This window comes from Dermacentor andersoni, chromosome 4 (genome assembly GCF_023375885.2).
Source record: "Dermacentor andersoni chromosome 4, qqDerAnde1_hic_scaffold, whole genome shotgun sequence".
NCBI lineage: Eukaryota > Metazoa > Arthropoda > Arachnida > Ixodida > Ixodidae > Dermacentor > Dermacentor andersoni.
The window spans coordinates 105230313-105242469 of record NC_092817.1 but is presented as its reverse complement, the minus strand read 5'-3'; the positions used below and the strand labels follow the sequence as shown (position 1 = coordinate 105242469).

The 12157-nt window shown below is 42.8% G+C and overlaps 1 protein-coding gene across 2 annotated transcripts; it reads left to right on the top strand.

The window, feature by feature from the left end:
* Positions 1-2049: 2049 nt before the first annotated feature.
* LOC140217356 (uncharacterized) lies at positions 2050-11302 on the top strand. Of its 2 annotated transcripts, XM_072287893.1 has the most exons (5): positions 2050-2192; positions 4469-4611; positions 5580-5648; positions 6701-6781; positions 9094-11299. In XM_072287893.1, exons 2-5 carry the CDS (start codon positions 4563-4565, stop codon positions 9204-9206), a joined length of 312 nt encoding a protein of 103 aa, XP_072143994.1. In that variant the 5' UTR covers positions 2050-2192; positions 4469-4562; the 3' UTR covers positions 9207-11299. The 2 variants fall into 2 exon arrangements, 1 of the variants encoding a protein (XP_072143994.1); XR_011893887.1 differs by lacking the exon at positions 6701-6781 and having other exon boundaries at positions 4469-5648; positions 9094-11302.
* Positions 11303-12157: the final 855 nt, after the last annotated feature.

The following is a 12157-nucleotide window of genomic DNA, read 5'->3' as shown; positions in this document are numbered from 1 at the left end:
GCGCAACACATACACTTCTCACATAAGCTGCATTTTCGCGAAAGAAGGATCTCGTAGATCGCGGGATTTTGGTATGGCGATCATACAGCCTACACCTCCATAGGATGTCTATAGGGAGGACCACCATTAATCTTAAACGGTAGAGAAACCTAATTTAGTACGGAGTGATGTCGATGTCCTTTCTAAGCGTCTACTGGAGAATGTCACAAAAGTTACAGCATCTCTAAAATTCATGAAACAAAGATCTATGGTCTCAGTAAGATGACCACTGCCCAGAGCTGCCTCTCGAGTTTAACTAAGTTTTAACAGGGAGTGCTTCCAAATGCAATTTAAGGAAAAATATTTTTACGCCAGGAGGTATATACACTTCACTTAACCGCCTAAGTACATCCTGATAAGGCCGACCTAAGTAAAGTGCATGATACAATGCATCTGGAAAAATCGAGTCCACCAGTGCCGCAGAAATTGCTTTTCGACTCTCATTGAAAATGTACACCAGGCTGAATCTAACTTTCAAGAAAAGAAATGAGTGAACGACCTCTTTGAGAAAGCCCCAAGGACCATCTGGGACATCTTTCGCATCTAACGACACTACTATATTAGGAAGGTGATGAACTGATCGGAGTTGCAACATTTTATGCAAAAACGGATGGTCACTGTCTCGAAAGGAAAACAGCTAGAAAGAATTTGCCTGACGAAGAGATGGACCAATCCTCGACCACGACCAGGAAGAGATTATTGCCCCGCATCGGTTCACAACTCTGGCTTTAAATAAATGTGGCAAATACGCGATGCAGTTCCTGAATACGAAGTTGTGAGCAGTGCAGTACTTGCAGCACATACATAAGACGGGAAGCTCATAACACGTGCCACACTTCTGCACTACTGAACATTGACAAATTCCGCCCTCGCCATGAATTCGCTTTACGTTGACTTTTTCCAGCTTCTCTCGACCAATGAGTTCTGCTATTTCTATACTGTGAGAGAGGTACACCTAAACAGCGCGTGGCCTTTTTCTTTGTACTGATAAAAAGAGTTCAATGACTACTCTTGCAATTATAAAAGAATTTCGTGCGGCTTCTGGTGCTAGCGTCAACATTGAAAAAAGTTGTTTTTTTTTTTTGCTTTGCACCACGGGCCACAATGCCATCACACGCCACCGCTTGCTAGCGTGCATGCGAAGTTATGCCCTAAAAATGCATCCTAGCGCGAGAGGAGACGCCCGATGTGACATGCGCGTCACGTAGCGTCGCTATGCGCACACATTGCATTGCAGTTGTATATTATTACACCATGCGGCAGGGCATGTAGCAGGTCCACAGTAGTAGTTACAGAAGCTTTGATGAAGAAAAAGAAGTTGAAGGAGATGTATGCAAAAATGCTAGAAATATACATATATATTGCATACTTGATTAAATCAAGCTGGCTAGGTGACTATGCCAGCGCCACGTTTCAAAGGGGTTATCAATAAATCATCATCATCATCATCATCATCATCATTATTACTACCGTGTCGTGCCACTTTCAATGTGAGATGCGTAGCGCGTAGCGCCTATACCTGCACCCTTTGCATAGCAATTGCATATTATTACACCTTCTGGCGGGCCATGTTCCATGCTTACACTCTAAAAACTAGGAAGGGTATCGCAGGAGTGAAGCTGCCGGTTCACTCTTCAAAGCGTCGTTTTACTCTCGCAAAATGTCGAGGAGAGTGAAATGCATTGTTCACTCTGTCACCAAGGAGAGAGTGAAATGTGCTTTTCACTCTCCCCTTCAGAGAGAGAGAGTGAAAAGACTCTTGCGACAATAGAAAAGAGAGACTCTTGCGGCAATAGAAAACAAAACGTAGCGTAATCTTCTGCTTCAACTGTAGGTGGCTGGCCCCTAACAAGGCAATGTATCATTCATGCACGCTGAGCAAAGAACACATCGTTTTGCTTCTAAGAGAAGAGGCCGCCGCAGTTCAAAGGAACGCGTAGCGAGCGCTCTACTTTTTCACTCGGAGTTGCTCCACCGCGCGCGCGCGCGCCCAAGATCGCGGAACAACACAGCACCGAAAGGTGATCCCTCCGCCGAGCAGCACAGCAGCAGCAAAGGCCAGCCAAGGGAGATCGTATGTCAGCCATCTCGCGTCGCCACGAAAACACGACAGTCGTTCGTCATGCCTTGGATATAACAGCAAATCCTCCACGGTAAGTGAATTCTAACTTAGGTGCACATTGTCCGTATATGTCATGCTATCGCCAGGAAGTCGTCGCTGCGCTTAGCCGACGCGATTGACAAAGGCCTAGGCATACGCGCTGTGTCTCTCGATGTCAATCGAAAAAGCCAGTCGTCGCGATAACTGCATGTGATTTTATCACTTTGCCGTTGTCCGTAAGAGCTTTAAAGATCGCAAACGCTGCCTGAACTATGGTATGTTCAATAAGACGCCAGGCGAGAGGACGCTTAAAATGGTTCGCTCACCAGCCTGTGATTCCGAGCCTATGCGGAGCGTGATTAGCGTGCGTTTTGTGTGTTTGAATTTATTCAGTTTGGCAGTATACTGTGTACGGAACGCTGTTGAACTAAGGAATCACATAACAGAAGGCGTCATTTTGCTGGCAGCATGCTTTTTTTTATAAATAAACCGCGCGCTTGACGGTGTCTCGCGCAGGGGGAATCTGCGACCACTGAAGTTACGTGCAGCACCAGTGCTAGTTAGAAACTTTGCCGCAGGCATTCAGCTGCATGCTGCAAGAGGTCAGTTGGGCGCGTTATCTTGAACTTACTGAAAACGCATGAGGAATCCATGTTTTATGCTGAAAAAAGTATAAACCCCATATAAGCGATCTTGCGCGCGGCAGCTACAAGCGACGCGACGGAGATGGCTGTCGCGTTCGCTTGTCGCCTACAAGTTGTACTCCGTGCGAGCGACGATTTTGAGCGACGCCTCCCCGGTGTTGCCGGCATGAGGGCTGCAGTCACGCGTGACGCGTGCTTTAGTAATTTACGTTGATGTATTTTACTATAAAAAGTAGCATAAAATATTTCCGGAGGTCTTGCAGTACGTTCTTATCCTTGCACGTATAAAAATTGAATCATTTGCTCGTTCCGCGCGACAATCGGTAGTATTTGAGCGATGTATGTACATCCAGTTCCGGCTTCGCGCTATTGGCTAGTCGCTCATAGCACTTCTGGGCGACGAGCGACGATTTCTAGATTTCCAGAACCGAGCCATCTGTTCAAGCGACGGCCCGTTTTGTCGCTCGAAGCCGTCGCTCGTCGCCGTCGCGCACTAAATCGCTCTCACAGTGTTTATCCCTAAGACTGAACTGTTTTTGCTCATGTTGAAATGGTGTGATTATAGGTCGGGTTTTGTCTCCTGTTGCGGTTTTCGTGCACGGTGCCAAACTGAAAGGATGCTTATGTCTACGAACTCGGTGAATTGTCGAGCAGCTAGTTACGCATCGGCATCGAATATAACGGCTGCTGTGTGGAATTACAATTGCAGGGGCGCTTTGCATGCGCTTATTGTTTTGGACATGCCTGTGCATTTGCTAATATGAGTTGGCGTGTCAGAGTTATGTCATATGAACAGCTAAATCAGCCTTCCTCTGGGGGTTACAAGCGTAATGTGTGCATTTTGCTATAGCATGGCAGATCAAGATGTGTTTATCGCTTGAATATTTTTAGTAGAGAAATAAAATATCAAAATAAAATGTTGCTTTAATTCCGTGTTACCACTCTGTCGTACGCAGAACAATAGGTTGGTGTAATAAACTAATAACTGCGGTTTTAACTGGAACTTTTACATGCCTACAAGAATCTAAAATGCTAGATTTCAAACTGCAGCAGTAGTCGGGTCTGTCAAAAATGAACTCCACTGCGCACCTCATGCATGAAAATAAGTTCATGCCTTTTAGTAAGCTTAGATGCAGGCCGCAGTGAACTTGTTAGTATTGAAATGTGGGTAAGCTTGCCATAACAAGCCTTGTTGCCCTTTTTTATAGGCACATCCATATATCCATTGAGCTGAAGGACAACATTTTCATCCCTACTGAGCATCATGTTTGCAGCTATATACCTCAAATTATGGCTTCAGCAGTGGCACAACCAGGGATGGTGCGGGGGGGGGGGGGGGGGGCACACTGTGCACGTGCTTAGGATGTGTCACAAGTGGTGTTTGCGATACACCACACTCATGACAGAACTATGACGTCTGAAAATAACCAGTATTCTATTCATTAGCAGGAGTATTCTAACATTCATGAAAAACAAGGATGAACTGTGGTTTATTTGTTTTTTTTGCTTAAATCTAAAAATTGAAGTTAGTTTAGCAGTTGACTGTTGCAGTCATTTGGATGTTTTGCATGCATTTCACTAGGAAGACTAAGAGCTAAGACTTTTTTATTGCCATGGCCTTGACTGTCTTGATGTTGTTTTGCACCATGCCCTTGTGTTGACTTTTGCATACGATATTTTTCAGGCACCCGCTTTATATAACACAAGAAGGCAGCTGCAAGGACACGAGGATGTGAAAGAGCCAGTGCAGCGCGACTTCACGTAGTGCAGAGGAGCCAATGCCAAAAAATCAAAATACATTGGCATGTTATTTGGACAAGAAAACTAGTATGTGGGTATATTGGGTGTACCATTTGACCAAATGTCAACAAAATCAAGATACAGTATGTTACACGAAGATGAAAATTCTCACGTGCTCCAGGCAGTCATCTTAACATGGTATATTTATGTAATGTCTCTGATTGGAAAGTCAAATCAAGTATGCTCTCTGGAGACAAACACATAGCAGCAAGTGTCATTGAAAAGTTAAAAGTGTGTTTTAAGAAAGCTGATTAGTTCTGAGAAGTGACTGCTTTTTGTCTTGCCTCTCAACAGATATATCCATGTGATAAAGAAATAGTGGTACAATGAAATTGCATATTTGCTTAGCGACATGATACATACTTGCAATGAGCACGGTGCCTGTGTTTACTATAAAAAGCAACAGCCCATGCTTGGTTAGGTTAGGCCCACTACAACATGCAGGCATGGGTGATTGGCGCTTTTTTTATTTCTGTGTCGTGAGGTTTATTGACGTGCGTATAGGTGCAGTGGCACGCAGTATGGCTAGTACAAAAAAGGGGGGGGGGGGGGGCAGATATATGTAGCTCACTGTACACGACACAGGGCAAAGAAAATCCGTGTTCAGCAACTATGTTAAATGCCATGTACGTAAATTTTACAACGCTACTCGTTCGAAGCGCGCACAGGTGCATATTGAAGAAAAGTTTCCAGGGTAGATAATTTAGTTCGTAATTTACACTAATTTTGCTTAACCACGAGACATAATAATTTGAATATACTGCACGGAAAAACCTAGAGCGAATTAAATTGTGTGTCAGCTTCGTGTGTATACATATAGTCTTTCCTATGCATTAGGTTTTTTGCGTAATGCATTAACAGTTGACAGCCTATCTTATGATGTGTACTCTGTTTACATTACAGTTGTTTATTAGTTTACTCGTTTGTTTTGCGACTGATGAAATGCCGGCATATATATATTTTCAACATTTGACATAACCCTGTATGTTTTGCAGGGACAACCCAGGATGTGCATTTCTCAGCACCCAGTCAACTGCTAAAAGTGACTCAAACACAGGCCACCAGTAAGTGGACATCAGTTGCAATTTCACATTATGCAGTTGGTGGCTGCCTTGTACGGAGGCTTTTTTTTTTAATGAGATGGTGATGTCGTTCTAACATACACTTTGACCACTAAGGTGCAATCATGTCTCACAGAGGCATATATGGTTGCTATTCTCTGCCAGGGACGTGTTCTCGTGTTCGTGAAGCATTTGTGTTTGGCAGTATTGTCGCCCAATGAGTCGGATATAAACACTAACTCGCCACTGCTGGCAAGTAGTTGCGAGAAACGCATTATGACGCTGTGAAGTTATTTCATTAATTCGAAGGAAAGTTTTGCAGCAGGAAAAAAGGTTGCTATTCCAGGTAAACATGTCTTTTTCTCACAGGTTATTTAGCCAAACTGTGGGTGCATGAAATTCGTGACTTATGAATAGATTTTAATTTATTCTGTAGTGATGCTTCTAAAAGAGACTAGAAATAGTATGTGACTACCTCTGCAATCAGCAGACCATACATTTACAGTCATAAGTGGCAGTTCCATGCAGTCTCGCACTTTATATAACCTTTCCTTTCAGCAACATTGGAACTGGTGGCTGCGTTTTCAGGAGAAGTGCACTTGGCACTGTATATGTATGTGTGAATTCGGTTTTCTTTGTATGTGTCGGCTCACTGACAAACAGTGCAAAAATCTGTTGTACCATGAGCCTGATGACGCCTTCTGCTGCTAGAAATGCGGCACTTCGTATCTTATAGTACTGCATGACATTTAAATCAAAGCTACCACATAAAATGATCAAGAAAACTAACCGCTGTTATAGCTGTTTTCCTCAAAGAACGCTTGTCCTTTATGGGCTGTGTTAATCTGAGCTCTCCACCGATGTTTCAGTAGTATTATCCCTTAGTGAGTGAGAGATTGGGGGCAAATAATCGTGTTAGTGTTTAAGTGGTGTCCTAATTATGTGCATTTGTTCCAACAAAGTTGTCTAGATTACTTTATTGTGTAGTGTAAAGCTTATGAAACCATCAGCAACTAGTGAGTTGCTAACACGCATATGGATTTGTCACTATACAGGTGGAACTTGGCTGTACCACTGCAGTGCTGCGGAAATTGCCTTCACCAGCGGCTTTGCAACAGCTGTTTCGCAGCATGTTGGTATGTGTTAATTTATAATTATGTTGGGATGGGCTAGTATTATGGACCACTGCTACTCTGTATTGTGACAGATCCATATGATAAGGGATGTTATGGGCACAGCGAAAACCTTTGAATTTTTTACTATGGTACATAAACAGGCTCTCCTTTTCGTCACTGGAGCAGGAGAGAAGGGCATGCAGGCACTCCTGAATGTACATATATTTCAAAACATGAGAGAGACATATACACACACACACACACAATTAAACTAAAGCCAGGGACGTTCCATCTTTCATCTTGAATTGAATTGTGCAGCGCAAAAATACAACACAGACCACAGAGAAGCACACATGTTAACAGGTTTGATACACACGTTAGTTCAACAGATTTGATACTTCAAGTGTGCTATTTTACACAAGGGGGAAGGGAAAGGGGAGAAAATCTGAAAAAAAAGTGGAGTGGAAAAAAAGGAATCGTGCCAAAAAGCATGAGAAGCATCGCGCAGCCAGGATCACCAGCAGGACATCTAAAAAGCACTCTGATAAAATTACATACAGGACAACCTTACGTATAGTTTGTTTCAATCAACTCAGATCACATGCAGCCATTACTGCAATCAAGTTGTTTCCTTATGTCATATGAGGGAATGATGTGGGCCCAAAAAACTGTTTAGAGCTGAAGGATTATGTTCCATTCTAGCCTCATTGCCTGCTTTTTTATCATATTGTTATCAGCTGCTTATGTTAGGGACAAAAAGTAAGAGTACGAACTGTTTCCCGATTCGCCATTCCACACAACATGTCTTTGTGACTATATGTACATGCAGATGATCCATAGTTGAAAAATATTCAGTACAGTAGAATCTCATTACAAGATGCACTTGGTTGTAAGAGACATCTGAAAATGGTTTGGTTGGTTTTCCGATGTTTGCCACGTTAACAATACTGTATACAAGAGACACCTTTGTTACTAAGGATGACTTTTTAAGTATTCACTACTTCGAAGGGACACAATCCAAACACATTCACTTTGTGCACCTTGTGTGCTCCGAAGGGCGTAAAGATCACGCAATCCTTACACAAGTCAATCGCGCATGTCTCTTTTAGCATGAACCAGAAAAGGAGGGAAACGAGGACAGTGCAGGGCAGAAAGTGTCGGCAGTTGAAGCTGACGAGCGTCTAAGAGCACCTCAAAGGTACTGCGAGCAACAAGGCTTGCAAAGTGAAGTGTTTAAATTCCAGAAGTTGGGAAGGAAGCTAACACAATCTACAGTCACTAAAAAGCTGTGAATGTCTTCTTTAAAGGGCCCCTAAACCACCGAGGTTGAAATTTAGTTGCGGTGTTGCAGTTCTACACAATAAGGCAATGAACAGGTAGCCACGAGAATTTTTCGAAACGGTGCAGTAATAGTGGAGCTACGTGTGTTTGATTATCGAAAAGTAGTCCCCACTCATTTTACTCTTTCATCTGGTACACGCCATATGGACAGTATCGTCTTTTCCTTGCCTAGTACACCTCCAAATGTTACGGGACAGGCCAACACCAACGAGCTCTGTTGCTGTTGCGCTGGCCCGTCGTCCTGCGAGGGGTGGCGCTAATACAACGGAACTGTATGGTGACTCGTGTTGAAGAGCCTCATAGGGAGACCCTTCTGTTGGCGTTTCTGTTCTTTGCCCCCATTGGCTGCCCACAATGGCATCGCGCGCAACACGACGAGGAAGAAGGAGTGTGTATTTGCTTGCAGGCCTTGCCGGCAGTCGTACACTTTCGTTCGACCAATCGACAGCACCGGAAACTGGTGACATCATCAGAGACAGCCTGGTGACGTCAGGACAAACTGGGGGGTGCAGGATAGGTCCAGAGAGGCGCACGGGGTCATTTTCTTCATATTGTGGTGCTCCGGCAGTGCTACGCACTCTGGCATTTGGCTTCGTCGATCGTGACGGCATTCTGATTTCGATACGCGTGTTTACTTGAAATGTTCAAAAAATGTCGAGAAGTGGTTTAGGGGCCCTTTAAGCCACCCTGAGCATTTATTCCTTCAGATATATCAAAACATACTTTAGTGATGATGCATAATAAAGTGATCTAGTCTGGCTCCTCAGTGTCTCAAAGTTTTTGGTTTCGAGAGACATGTTTCCCGTGCCTCTTGAATATCTTCTGATGAGGCTTTACTGTAATGTACACAAACAATTGTGTAACTCCTCCTGCAAGTATTATTCATTAAGCCCGGTCACTTATGTGCAAAGCTTGTGATTAAGTCTTGATGTCCGTACTTTTTAGAGCTATGTTTATTAATTCATGCTGTTCTTATTGGTTCTTTGATGCAGGAGACAATGCCTACGAAATTATTGGCCCTGATCATGAGAGCCCTCAAGGGGCAAACAACATCTCTGTTGCAGAAGTGAGCCCGATACCACTTGGAAGTTACCATGACAGATGACACGGCAGCAATAGATACAGAGACTGCCATGTCTACTGCAGCTGCAACAGTGTACGAGGCAAGCAGCAGTGCGTCAGCATCAGCAGCAGTGTCAGAAGGAACCACACCAGGCCTGGTAGAGCAACATGTTTGCTATCACTGACTTTTTGTAGTGGATACAACTCATTTGCTCAACATACAAAAGCTTTTCACCACGACTGTGAGCCAGTGTTATTGTGCAGCAAGTGCAAGACTAAGTTAGGTGTTATAACACAGTACAAGCATCACTTTAATATATGCAAATGCAAACATATTACAGTTGTTGCCTCCCCAGCCAGCCCACATAGTGACAACAATGTGGAACACATGGTGGGACACACCTCTCCCCCATTACAAGATAGTAGAGACTGTCAGTGTTGTTGCTAGATTGACTGGTCTTTGTAGGCAACTAGAAGGACAACACAGGTGTCATAAGATTGTTGTTGATGTTGTTGAAGAGGTAAAAAAGAAGTTTGATGCAGCTGAAGTGCCAACTGATATTGAGCAAATCAAAAGCAACCACCTGAGAAAGCAACACTATCGAAATTTGGGTATCCATGTGCCGCCAACTCTGGTAAGAATGGCACAGGACAGAAGTGTGATGAAAATCACACAGACACTGCTGTTGCATCACTGGCCACAGTGAGCAGCGACTTGTAGGGCAAGAGAGTCAACTGAAACTAACATTATGATATCATGCTCCCATGTGACCACTTTTCAAGTTATTTTGAAAGATACAGCTCAACCTCCAGAAACGAGACTGCAACTTGTCTGTAAAAAAGCTTTCACAAAAAATTATTCATAACACTATTAACATAGCAGTATCTTTTTTTTTTGTGTGTCGGTTCGAGGTTCCCGGCTGTCCATTAATGCAAAAATTGAGGAAAAATAGAACATGTGTCGTACTTAGACCTTTTTAACTAGTACGAGGGGGACAGAACTTTTCTAGTCATGCATCTTCATCATACTATCAAGTTTTTAAATGCCTTTTATAATTATTATTACCAGTTATATCTGAGGGCATTGTATGCATGTAGCAGGTGTAAAATCGGGTCAGTTGGATCACATGCCTTATCTGCAAGCGAGCCCTATATTCAGGAAATTTGAATTAAAATAGTTACGTTAGAGACGCAGTCTTTCAGCACTTTATTGCCTGTGGTTTAAGCATTGCTCAATACTTTTGTGGGTGGCAATTTCAACCGGCACAGCACTGCGCTTTGCCACAGTCACATTTGTCTTCCAAGCGGTGTTTACCATTTGTGTTGATCTGTTTGTGTATGCATAGAGCAAGTTTTAAATTTATATTTTTCTGCATTCTTGTGCTTGCACTAAGCTTGTATAAGGCAGTTACAAAATGTGCGTCACTATAACAAACTGTTCTGTTGAGCTTACACTTGCAAATAATCGTGTTCAGATGGCCGCACTGCTATGCGGATGCACCGCTAGCTTTGTGTATGTTCTCATGTTTGTATAAAGCTTATATAAGCTAGTTAGAAAATGTATGTCACTAAGCATTGTGATATTCTTTAAAGAACTGCTTGGTTGGTTTTACACTTGTGAATTAGTATTGAGGCGGTGGTATTCCCATGTATGCCCTCTGCTAGCCTTCTGTGTCCTCACGTGTTTGTATTAAGTTTCTACAAGGGAGTTACAGCATGTACGTCACTAAGCGCTGTGATATTTTTTAAAGAACTGCTTTGTTGGTTTTACACCTGTGAGTAATAGTACTCGGGTGGCACTAGTCATGTGTAGGTACACAGGGACCATTTGTATACATTATGCTCATGTAAATCAGTTACAAAGTGTATGTCACTAATTACTGTGATATTTGTTGAATTGCTGTGATGGTTTTACACATGTGAATAATAGTGGTCAGGACACAGTACTTGCGGTGTATAGTTGAATTTATACACTGCCAAGACATGGGCTGTATTCGTACCAAAAGAAATGTATGTCATTATATTGTTGTGATTATTACTGTTTGGATTTTTCTTGTTTCTTGTAATTGTTTCTTGTATCTATTGAGGTATGGCAATTTGTCATGCAACCAAACTGAGAACCTGAACTTGTGCATACAAATAAACAGCTAATTTAAGAGTATACTGCTCATATTCTGCTAAACCAGTTTGACAAATCTTGTACTACAATGCTGGAAAAATGAGAGCTGACTGAGATGTACAGAAAGAGTTCTGCACTGACTGAAGGACTGCCCCACACTGGAGTTGGTAATGTTGCGTTTATTGGAGTAGAACAGAAAGTGCACTTCTATTAAAAATGCGACAGTCTGTGCAGAAACATAAGGCAGACGAGCAGATGTGGCACATTTCTTTCAGGGCCCTCCATGCCTACTACTGCATTTCTAGTCTTGCTGTGCTCTGCGTATAAGCCCCTGTTCAGCCAAGGTTTTTACTCCATGACAGTTCTACTGGGTTTGTAGCAATATTGAAGAAAAAAATTCAATGGTTTTCAAGGACTTTCGAGGCCCCGACACAGTAACTTCAAGGACCTCGTGCAATGTGTGTAGTAGTTTGGACAGGCAATAACTTGTTCAAGAACACGGTTAACTTTAATGCAAACAAAAGAAAACAAAACAAATCGCACTTCAGTGATTTCAAACATTTGAAAGACTGCTAATTTGCCTTTCACCGCCCACCACTAAACGCACACAAGGAAGCATTTCAAGAAAGCGCTCAAATTTTTTCTGCAATAGCACAATTAACTACTTGGACCTGCAACATTTGCAGTTTTTGAATACTGTTTGGTTTGGTTTGACAGTGTACGTGATGTCATCTGTTGCCTCAGCTTTTTTCACCATCAAATAAGCAATAGTCATTTCTAATTTCTTTTTATTGTGTCTGTCGCTCTCAATTTACTCTTCACGGCTTCTCTTCGAATGCCTCAACTGTTGAGCTTCCTGCTTCTGCTCCTCCAAG